General features: G+C 36.0%; 2 protein-coding genes across 2 annotated transcripts; one reads left to right on the top strand and one right to left on the bottom strand.

Annotated features, from left to right (window-relative positions):
• Positions 135 to 2,828, bottom strand: LOC109329104 (probably inactive leucine-rich repeat receptor-like protein kinase At2g25790). The gene has a single exon (XM_019562773.1). The coding sequence runs from the start codon at positions 2,774 to 2,776 to the stop codon at positions 404 to 406; it is 2,373 nt and encodes a 790-aa protein (XP_019418318.1). The 5' UTR covers positions 2,777 to 2,828; the 3' UTR covers positions 135 to 403.
• On the top strand, positions 5,505 to 5,945 carry LOC109329265. The gene has a single exon (XM_019562946.1). It carries the CDS (start codon positions 5,505 to 5,507, stop codon positions 5,943 to 5,945), a length of 441 nt encoding a protein of 146 aa, XP_019418491.1.

Below are 12,056 nucleotides of genomic sequence, written 5' to 3' on the forward strand. Positions count from 1 at the left end.
TAACCATAGCAACTTACCATTTATAAATGCTGGGAACATTTTTTGGAAAGGGCACAACCATTTTTAGTATACATGACCCTCTTGTGCTCTTTGCATTCCACAGATGAAGAGTACTAAAAAATGCACTAAATTTACTAAATAGCAACCAAATTTCATGTATCCATTGTAAAGGAAGTTCATGTTACAGCAACTATGCATAGATGTCTTAACACTAAAGGAGTTTTGTTATTAGAACAGCCAAAACTACAACTACATACAATACATTTATTCCAACTAAAGTATTTGAGATACATATGTCTAGAACATTTGGATACAACATTTTTGTAGTGAAAGTAACAGAATAGAACAGGACTTAACAAGTAATGAATTGCAACTTCCTTTACTTACCTAAGCTTGGACTTGCTCATGTTCCGCGAAAGTTGCGAAATTTGACAGCCACAATGACATAGATTCTATCTGCAACACGACTAAGCAATCGAAAATATGTGTATCTCAATGTCTTGTTGAGGAACAAGGAACCACTAACTCCCCAAAATCCCACTGCAAATCCAACTCCTATCCCAAGATAAAGTGACTCTTTGAAAGGATCAGTTTCTGAATGTTGCTTTGGAATGCTTGGATTTTCTTCTTGAGTGCAGTTCTTTGTAAGAGGAACTCCACAAAGTGCAGGGTTCCCAACATAGCTCCATGCATCAAATGTTTGTAGTTGAGGCCCTTGTGGAATTTGTCCGCTGAAATTGTTGTATGAGAGATTGAAAGATTCAAGAAAAGTTAATCCAGAAATGCTCTGAGGAATTTCTCCAGAAAATTGATTATATGAGAGATCAAGAGATTCTATGTTCTTTAAGTCTCCAATTGTCTTCAGTATTTTTCCAGTCAAATGATTGTGAGACAAGTTCAAAGACCGAACTTTAACAAGCGAAAATAAACCAGAAGGAATTTCTCCTGACAAGTTATTAACTGAAAGGTCAATAGTCTGTGACCGACCAATGTATTCGAACTCTAACTCTTGCCCTTTCATAATCAAGTTGAATGTGTTTTCAAGAAAATAGGCTTCTGAATTTGTTTCACCCGAAACCATGCTGGTAATGTTATGAAGACAATGAGGAATAGGTCCTGAAAGTTTATTATGAGCAAGATCCAATATAGACAAAGAAGTTAGGCCACATAGTTGTGATGGAATATTACCCTCAAACTGGTTTGATCTCAATATCAATAACTTTAAGCTTGGTGGCATCTTCATTGGAATGTTTCCAGAGAATTCATTATTCCCTAGATATATGAATTCCAATATTGTCATGTTTGACATGTCCAGTGGAAGTTCACCAGTTAGCTTGTTACTTTCCATGTTAATATAAATCAATTCCTCCAAATTCTCCAAACCATTAGGCAAACCTTCCGAGAAGGAGTTGTGAGATACATCGACGTATCCAGCATTCGCTGTTAGACCTGGGAGCCTTCCTGTGAAATTGTTATGATCCAAACTTATAATGGAAGAGGTTAGTGTAATGTTTGATATGTCTCCACTGATTGAATTGTTGGACAAATAAATATTATCAATTCCGGCCACAAAATTCCACACATCTACTTCAATTGATGAAATTCTTGTGTTAGAAATGTCGAGATACTCTAGCGACATTTGTGTGGATAGCCATGATGGGAAATTCGGACCTTGAAGTGTATTGCTTAAGTCAATTTCGGAGAGCTGAAAAGAAGGAATCCAATTAGTATCCATCTCAAACTCAAAATTTGAGTTGCTCAAGTCCAGTGATTGTAGATTGGAGAGTTTGGAAAAAAACATATCAGATAGTACACCCGAAAAGCCATTGTTTCCAATGTGTAAAGTGTTTAACTTAAAGAGTTGTCCAATGCTTTCTGGAACATTCCCTCTCAAAAAGTTAGAACTGATATCAAAATATATTAAGGATGAGAGATTTCCTATAGATGAAGGAATAGAACCAGATAATGAGTTCTTAGATAGATCAAGAACTTCCAATGTTTGTAGATTTAACAAGCTCAAAGGTATTTCACCATGTAAATTACTCCCCCCAAGTCTAATTTCAGAGATGTCACTAGTGAGATTAAATAACCAGTGTGGTAATTTAGAGCTGAAATTGTTCTGAGAAAGATCAAGAGTTACCAATGAAGTAAAATTCACATACTTGAGAGATGGGTAGATATTGGTTAGTTTGCATCGACTTAGGTGTAATTCGGATAACGAAGGAAGCAAGGCCATGGTATGAAGCCAGTTAGTTTGTTTATGAATATCAATATGACTAAGGTTGAGATATTTCAAGGAAGAAAGCTGAGAAAGCCAATTAAGATGATCAATGTGAAGGCCATCATTACCTGCTAAATCAAGATATTGAAGCCTAGTTGTGAAGTTATTATGGATAGATGGAACACTAAGAGTGGTAAAGAAATTATAGCTCAAGTCAATGTAACTCAGAAATTCAAGTTGAAATAATGCAGATAAGTTGATTTCACCTTCCAAATATTTTGATTCTGTGCCAAATGAGTAAAGATCAAGACTAATAACTCTGCCTGTGGTGTTGTGACAATAGACTCCTTCCCATGCACAACAATCATGTTCACTAGACCATGTTGAAAGCTTGTTGAAAGGATCAATGATGTCTTGTTTGAACATGATTAGAGCCATGTGGTCCTTCTCATTGCAATGAACCACTTTGTGATTACTAGACATGCTTATGTTGAATGTGGTTGTATATAAGAATAGTAGTAAAATAATTGAGATGTATGATGAAAAAGCTAACATGGTTGAGTATGGGACAAGAGAACTAGCATCAATTCAATTGGTATTGTTGTGTTACAACTTTGCTACATTTGGCTCTGCTTAATTAATAGGTCCTTGGGGGGTTTCCTAGTGCTACAATGTGGTCATGAGTACTTAAATGTGGACTTTCATCTCCTAATAATAATTTCTTTAGTTAAATTCTTTAGGATTCATTTGCGAGTTGAATTTCGAAAAGGATAAAAATAAATGAAGATTTTAGAGTCATCTTATAGATATATTTTTTCCCTCTTAAGTCTTTCCTTTCCATTCTTTCTTCTTCAAAATTTAACTCACAAATATACTCTTAAATTCAATAAAGCATAATAATATATTGTTTTCTTTTTCTAATAAATCTTCAAGTTGATTTTATGAGTTAACTTTTAGGTTGGTAAAATTAGTTTTTAATCAGAAGAATGATATAAGAAATTACGTTGATCAACTTAATTTACAAAAAATGTTGAGTTTTTTTATTGAAAATTGAGAACAATATAAAAAAAGTTTCTGGAGTATATGATTAAAATGATAAAAAAAGTTTCTGGAGTATATGATTAAAGTGATAAAAAAGTTCTATAAGCCAAAGTAGAATTAAAAAGCAACTTAAGTAGGAATTTATTAGTTTTGCCTAAAATAAATGGGAGTTTAGCTTTTGTTCTCACAATAAGCTGCCTATAACACAATATTTTTTTAACTCTTCTATTTTATGTAAAAAGACAAAAAATATGTGTCAAAGTAGTCCGTTTTCAAAATATAAAGGCAATATTAATAAATTTGTCCTTTAAATTATTTAAAAGCAATATTTACTTAAAGATAACCTTTAAAATATAATAATAACTAATTATAAAAATAGATAAGTGATCTATTAATGGCTATAAATCATTACTACTAATCCCAAGTCTTCATCACGTTTTAAAGTCTACCACTTTTTCCACTTTTAACATGTCCTTCACTTCAAGGCCACATTTAATTTCCAAGTCTTCCACTTCTAGACTATGTTTCAAAGTCTCCTAAAGTCTTTTGCTTCTATATTACGTTTCAAAGTCTTCAACTTCTGGGCCACTCTTACAATCTTGTCATTCACTTTAGGCCAATGGTGAACATCTTCTCAGATAGGAGAGAGAATAGTATAACAAACTAAAAGAAAAAAATAACTTTATAATATTTTATCCTTTAGATACAATTGTAAATATATAATAATACTTTTATCTTTATAAAAAAGTGTAAAAGTAACAACTTGCTAAGTGCCAAATTGTTAAGGAAATTTATATGCTTTTGGGGTACTTAGTGTGCATTTATGCTGTAACTACGTAAAACTCCTGGTAACTTAGTTAACATTGTTCTGTGTAGGAAATTTTATGTGTTTATGTTGTTTCAGGATAAGAATTAAGAAAAAAGGAGAAAAATGAGAAGATTGGTGCTTCTGAGCACTGCAAGCCTCGCCCAAGCGAGGAGAGGGTCGCCCAAGCCACAAATAGGAGGAAAATCACCAGAAATGACTGCTGTTTGGGCGAGGTACTGTCGTCCAAGCGACAATTGGAGCTAAAAAGACATTGGTTACCTGCCTGATCCTCGCCTAAGCGAGGGATCCTCGCCCAAGCGAGGTGCTCAGGTATGAAAGCCTCTTATTTTCTCGCCCAAACGAGAATCTCTAGCTTGGGCGAGGGCTTGGAAGTTGGAACTGACATTGACGGTTTCAGAAGTCAGAAAGGGGATTCCATTCACTTTTCAAAAGCTTTGAGGCACGAAAAACAGAGAGAAAACGAAGGAAAGAAGATAGAAGTCGTGGGAACGACTCTAAATTGGATTTTCTTATATACTTTCATGATTAGAGTGTTGTAATAGCGAGGAGAAGTGACTAGATCTTCGTTGTTGGGATTTTAAATGTAATCTTCTTACCTTGTACTCTTTGATTCAATTCTAATGTAATTGTTATTTGATTTTGGGAAGTTTATCCCGTTCTTAATGCATGAGTTTCATTAGCTATTGAATTCTTGTTCTTGGGTTCAAGTTTAATCGAAAAGTTAAACTTGACACCTGATCTGGATTATCTTCCTTCATACATCATTATTTCAGGAATCAATAATGATGTATGAATTGCTTTAACATCATTTTTAATGCTAGTTAATCAGTCAATTAGCCAAGGAATTGGAAATTGAGTGATTATATAAGCATTTTACACTCAAGGAATTGATGTAAATGAATTTCGAAAATGTGCATCAAAATTAGTTTTTGATTATACACTCAGGAAATTGAGGTGTTTGATTGTTGGAGGATTGACTTCATGGGACCATTTCCACCTTCGTAGTCACAAGTATACATTCTGGTGGCAGTGGATTATGTGTTCAAATGGGTAGAGGCTGTAGCTGCACAAAAGGATGATGCTAAGACTATGATCAAGTTTTTGAAGAGGAATGTATTCAATCGGTTTGGCACACCTCAGGTACTTATTAGTGATGGAGAATCACATTTCTACAATGCACAATTGGAGAAGGTCCTACAACACTACGGGGTCTGACATAAGGTAGCATCACCTTATCATCCGCAAACAAATGGACAAGTGGAGGTGTCCAATCGAGAGATCAAGAGAATTCTGGAAATAATAATGTCAACCATAAGGAAGGATTGGTCTCTTTGATTTGATGATACACTTTGGGCGTACCAGACAACATGCAAAGCACCCACTGTATTATCCCCATTTTAGCTGGTATATGGGATGACTTGTCATTTGCTTGTAGAGCTTGAGCATAAAGCATTCTGGGCCCTCAAGTTTTTCAATCTAGATCCCAAAGCAGCAGGTGACCAAAGGAAACTTCAATTGCAACATTTGGAGGAGATGAGGCTCACTGCCTATGAATCTTCCAAGTTATACAAAGAGAAGGTCAAGATGTATCATGACGGGAAGACCCGTCAAAAATACTTTCGGGTTGGTCAGAGTGTGCTGCTATTCAACTCCCAGATGAAGTTATTTCCGGGTAAACTGAGGTCTAAATGGTTACGACCCTTCCTAATTAAGGAAGTTAAATCGTATGGTGCGATCGAATTGCAAGACCTATCGTCTCAAAGAAGCTGGATAGTCAATGGCCAGAGGGTAAAACCTTACTTGGGTGGTGACGTCGAGCGGCTCACCACAATCATCAACTTATCAGAGACATAATAGAACACGCGTCAAGCTAATGGCGTTAAACAAGTGCTAAGTGGAAGGCATTCTAGCTTTATTTTTCTGCTCGCATAAGTTGTAAAAAAAGAAGAGGAATTTCTGGGCAATTCTCGCCCAAGCGAGGCATACCTCGCTCAGGCGAGGAAGGTGACCTTTTAGTGCTAGGTCCCTCGCTTAAGCGAGAGAGGCCTCGCCCAGGCGAGGAAGGCCTTAATTTTTTGAAATGTTTTGGACAATCTTGCCTAGGCAAGGGCTCCTCGCCCAGGCAAGAGTACCTCGCTCAAGCGAGAGAACACGAAATAGCTTTTAAAAACATGGGTGAGGGGTTCAACCCCTCACATCCCCATTGCAATCAAACACGAAAAAAGCTCGTGAATCTCTCCAAGAGCCCAAGTTCTCTTCTTCTTCATCAGTTAGTGCACACACAAGCTTTGCATCATGAGCAGACCAATGTAAGTGCATTTTTAGCATCTTGAACCCATTATCCCTGTATTTGTGCATTTTGATAACTCTCATTCGTTTAGGCACATTTAGGTACCTTAGGTCGTTCTTGATGCTACTTTATCATTAGTATTGCATTGCATAGTTGTTGTGTAACCATGAGTGTCCACATCAAGAAACCCGGGGTTTCTAAGTGAGAACCCCAAATATAGTTCATAAAAGTGACACTCATGTGTTCGAGTTGGTTAAGAGGTTGTAATAGTGACATGGTCGCAGTGGATATCATTTGTGAATTAATTTATCTAATGTCACTAACTATGTATATGGTTTTGCTGTGTTACAGGAGGAGAAAGTCTATTGCTAAAAAGGATCCCATCCTCCCAAGAAGTTGAAAGGTGCATGTCTCCCAGGCCCCGCAAGCGTTCGACAGAACCAAATTCAAAAAGAAGGGCAAGGAGGATCGATATCTCCTGCTCCTCAACTGGATCTTTGTGCTAGAAAGGCGAGTGCACTTACAGATAGAGGACCTTCCGGTTTTCACTATGCCTCTAGATCGGTTGAAATGGTGGATATTGGTCACCCCCAATGAGAAATTTGATCTAGAGGTAGTACGAGAATTTTATGCAAATGCTTACCCGCTGGAGGAGGGGGGAGAAGAGTTGGCCTACAAATCCTAGGTGAGAGGGAAAACAATGTTATTTGACAGAGATACAATCAATGACCTGTTGGTTAGCCCGTATGATGCAACAACCGAGGGGACCGAGGATGAGTATAACTTGATGATTCAGAAGTCTTGTACTCTAGCCCAAGGCAAGTTCCACTCGAGTAACACCACTCAGAAGTTGTGCATTCCTAGAAAATTTTACACCACTAACTCTGATGGGCATTCATTGCGGATTTACCGAAAACACATGACTTCGCTGGCTCAGCTGTGGATGATATTCCTTTTGCACAACGTGATCCAAAATAGTCACGTATTATCACTGCCACTGATTAACTGCCAGCTTATCTATGCCATCCTCCACGACTTGAAAATCGATGTGGCTGGACTCATTTCACAGGAGATGTACAAAATAGTGGTGCATGCTGGAAAGAAGGATGCACTATGATTCCCTTATCTGATTACTGAATTGTGCGCACAACATGAGGTTACGATGAAAAAAACTAAGAAGATTAAACCTCCTATTACCTTGCAGTACATCACTCAAAACTGCAAAGAGGAGCCCGACCAAGATCAGGACCAATGATCATCTCAACCACAACCACCTCCACCTGAGCCAGTACACCCACAACCACCTCCACCTGAGCCAGTACACCCACAACCAATGCCACGCTCGACACCATATCAGGACTTCTCCACTCAAGAGCAGATTCGTCGGCTCACACTGCATATGGAGCATTTGGAGCTCCAAAATGAGATGATGCGACAAGGGAGGTGTTCCAGCAGCAAGGGCTGTTTGATGCTTTCTAGCATTTGAGTATAGGGAACCAATTCTGGAGATCCACATGCACTTTTACTCAACAGTTTCCTTGGCCTGGGGTCAGGCCTACCTTTCCGGAGGGGTCAGAAGCTCCTGGACTTGCTGAAGATGGAACTGACTTTGTTGATGATGTTGCTGATGATGATGCTGATGGTGATGATGAAGATAATGTTGAATTTATGCTCTGAAGAGCACTTTTGAGCTGAATGAAACTGATTCCTCTGTTACTTGTTTTGTTATTTCTGTTTTGTAATTTCGGATGAATGTTTAAGATCAATGTTTAGGATGTATGTGTAGGATTGTTTAAGATATATGTTTAGGACTACTGTTTAGAATGTATGTTTAGGATGTAGGAGTAATTGTTATGTGTTTTGCTTATGTATGTTGTTTGTTTCAAGTTCAGTAACAAAATGTGTAGTTAATGAAATTAAGTATGGTTAAATGGGTGTTTACTGTTGTCCAATTATGCTATGCTAGAAACATGAATGAAATTTTGGGATAAGACCCTGTGATTGTGAATGATTAGGGTTCTGAAGTTTGACTGTTTCGGGATGTGGATGTTGATTTAGACATAGACCAAATAGGTTGAATAATGAGTAGTTAGTCAAAGGACAAAGCCTATAACCGGGTGAGAGAGTGCACCCAAACACAGATGAGTGTCTTTACTGGATTTCACCAATGAACTTTGCCTGATTTTTTATTATCATTAAGTAGGGAATAACATGGAAATGATTAAGGCTTAGTTTATGATAGTTGAACTACAACCAGAAAGCCTACCCGGATGAATTATGAACCTGATTTTGTTAGCCCCTTTTAGCTTAAAAGTTTTTTTGTGTGAAAATTATGCACCAAAACCACATCAAAATGTATCAATCTCCATACCCGAGGAGAGAGATCATTAGTGTATATGAGTCTTGCTGGGCAATGTGAATGAAGTTTGTGTTTATGACGGTAGTAAAATAAAAAAGGCTCATTCTTCAACCATGTGTTAAATGGTAAGCATGAAGCAACATAAAGAAAGAAATAAGTGAAAAATAAGTCATGCAAGAAAGTAGTGACTCAAAAGAAAAGAGTCAGTTGAAGAAGGAGAATCCAATGGTTGATAGGAAAGAACATGATACAAAGAAATTGAAAAGGAAACATGAGAATAAAATGTAAGTATACACTAATGGTCCACCTCCCTTTTTGAATCCTAGAAAAACCAATATTATTTGTAGCCAGACCTCATTACAACCCCGATGAAGTCCTTAAGATCCATGATTGAACCTGTGTACATGGTTTGATTGAAATGAAAGACAAAGTCAAATTGTTTGGGGTCCAACAAAGAGATAAGTGAAACACATAACCTGTGAGATCGAGGGAGCTCTTTTGATTGAACTGAGTAGTTATTCTTGCTATTTTGTTTGAAATTGAACTGCATTTGCACTTTGTTATTAGTTGGAATTTGGTCCACTATGATTGATCATGAAACATGTCTTTGTGAACAACAAGTGAATGATTCTAGCCATGCCATGATTGGATGAAAGATTATTTTTGAAAAACCAGATACTTTGAACTGGACTGCACTTTGCTACTTTGCGTGAGGAAAAACAAGATTCTAGGTTGGAGGGAATTTGTTAAGTGCTAAATTGTTAAGGAAATTTATATGCTTTTGGGACACTTAGTGCACATTTATGCTGTAACTGCGTAAGATTCCTGATAACTTAGTTAATCTTGTTTTGTGTAGGAAATTTTATGTGTTTATGTTGTTTCAGGATAAGAATTAAGAAAAAAAGGAGAAAAATGAGAAGATTGATACTTCTGAGCACTACAAGCCTCGCCCAAGTGAGAAGAGGGTCGCCCAAGCCACAAATAGGAGGAAAATCACCAGAAATCACTGTTGTCCCTCACCCAAGCCAGGGACTATCACCCAAGCGACAATTGGAGCTAAAAAGGCCCTAGTTACCTGCCTGATCCTCACCCAAGCGAGGGATCCTCGCCCAAGCGAGGGGTGTCTCGCCCAAGCGAGGTGCTCATGTCTGAAAGCTTCTTATTTCCTCGCCCAAGCGAGAATCTCGAGCTTGGGTGAGGGCTTGGAAGTTGGAACTGATATTGGCGGTTTCGGAAGTCAGAAAGGGGATTCCATTCACTTTTCAAAAGCTTTGAGGCTCGAAAAAACAGAGAGAAAATGAAGGAAAGAAGATAGAAGTCGTGGGAACGACTCTAAATCGGATTTTCTTATATACTTTCATGATTAGGGTATTTTAATAGCAAGGAGGAGTGACTAGATCTTCGTTGTTGAGATTTAAAATGTAATCTTCTTACCTTGTACTCCCGGATTCAATTCTGATGTAATTGTTATTTGATTTTGGGAAGTTTATTTCGTTCTTAATGCATGAGTTTAATTAGCTATTGAATTCTTTTTCTTGGGTTCATGTTTAATTGGAAAGTTAAATTTGACACCTGATTTGGATTATCTTCCTTCATACATCATTATTTTAGGAATGGATAATGATGTATGAATTACTTTTACTTAGTTTTTAATGCTAGTTAATCAATCAATTAGCCAGAAAATTGAAAATTGAGTGATTATCTAAGGATTTTACACTCAAGGAATTGATGTAAAGGAATTGTCGAAAATGTTCATCAAAATCAGTAACTTTGCAAGTTGCTTGAAATTGAATCTATGGATGTCAAAAGGGAAGGGTGATGAATTTCGATCCCAATTCTTTTAAATTCATAGTTAACATTTTATTTTAATTTAACCTTGTTACAAAATCATTATCAAATTATCAAACAAATTCATGTAAATAGTTGCTCAATTAATTCTTGTAGGAATTAGTGTAAATCCACTATGCTCCTTGAGAATGATATCTCGGTAATTTACCGGATTTTACTACTTAGACGATACGGTGCGCTTGCCGTTCCACAAATATCACTCTTAGGGAAACTTTAACCCAATAGAAAATAAAATATATTGTTATCCATGGATTGCCACAATCAATATTAATGCTTCATTTGGTTGTATAAGAGAAAGTAAGAAGAAAGAAATAAGTGAGAAAACGATTAGAAAGAGAGAAATATAGTAGACTTTTGTGTTATTTGGTTTGAGATAAAAATAAAAGAAAGAGAAGAGAGAAATCTATATGTAGATTCTTGAATAGAGATATGTTATCTCTAACAATGTTGCAAATCTTATCACACAACAACGAAAACATGTTATATCAATTAAAAAAATAAATGTTAATTATTTTTTTATTTTTGTTTTATTATGATTAATGCAGGACAAAGTTTGGGACATGATATGAAACAATAGATCTTTCTTCTATTTTCTCTCCAAAGTTAAAGAGAAACAAAATGTATGACTCTCACTTGACTTTTTTCTTTCTCTTTCCATCCTCCTCTCTAAACCAAACGAGGGAAAAAAATATTTCTCTTCATTCTCTCTTCCCTCCTTCTCTTTCTCTCACCTTTCTATCCTACCAAATGGAGCATAAAGGTAGTCAAATAACAAGAAGTTCGTGCATAGGTAAAGGTGTAGATTAACCAGTATTTAATCCCTAATTTATATATCATGATAGCCTAATATTACACATTCCTTAATTTATTCAAATGGATAACTTAAAATATTTAATTATGCTAACTTTTGTGTTATCTTGCATTAATTAATTAAAATAGACAACTTATATGTACAAAAAAAAATAGACAACTTATTAAAATTTTATGATAAGTCGGATAATAAACAATGAATAAAATGTAATAAAGATTCAATTAAATAATAAATTAAAAATAAAGAAATCAGTAGAGACAATGAAAAAATGTCTCAAGATACAAAGGTGACAATGATATATCTTTTTAGAGAAAAACAATATTTTTTATTCATGTATTGAAAAAAAATCCAAAATGGTGAGATCTAAACAAAGCAAACAAATAAGTGAGCCAATTGCAACCCCACTTATGACACATATAGGATCTAAGGTGGATGCAAGTTCACGAAAGATTAAATTTTGTAATCTTATGAAGATGTATCTAGAAAGCAAGGGAGATAGTTTTATACTTCACGTATCAATCCCTAATGATGTCTTCGAGTATAGCACTAAAGATTTATCAACATTTATGAAGCGAAAGAAATATATGAACATGAGTGGATAAGTTCATCTCTTTTATGTGTATGTATGAGGTACTTTAAGTTTTAAAAAAAAAATTA

The sequence above is a fragment of the Lupinus angustifolius genome, chromosome LG16 (genome assembly GCF_001865875.1).
Source record: "Lupinus angustifolius cultivar Tanjil chromosome LG16, LupAngTanjil_v1.0, whole genome shotgun sequence".
NCBI lineage: Eukaryota > Viridiplantae > Streptophyta > Magnoliopsida > Fabales > Fabaceae > Lupinus > Lupinus angustifolius.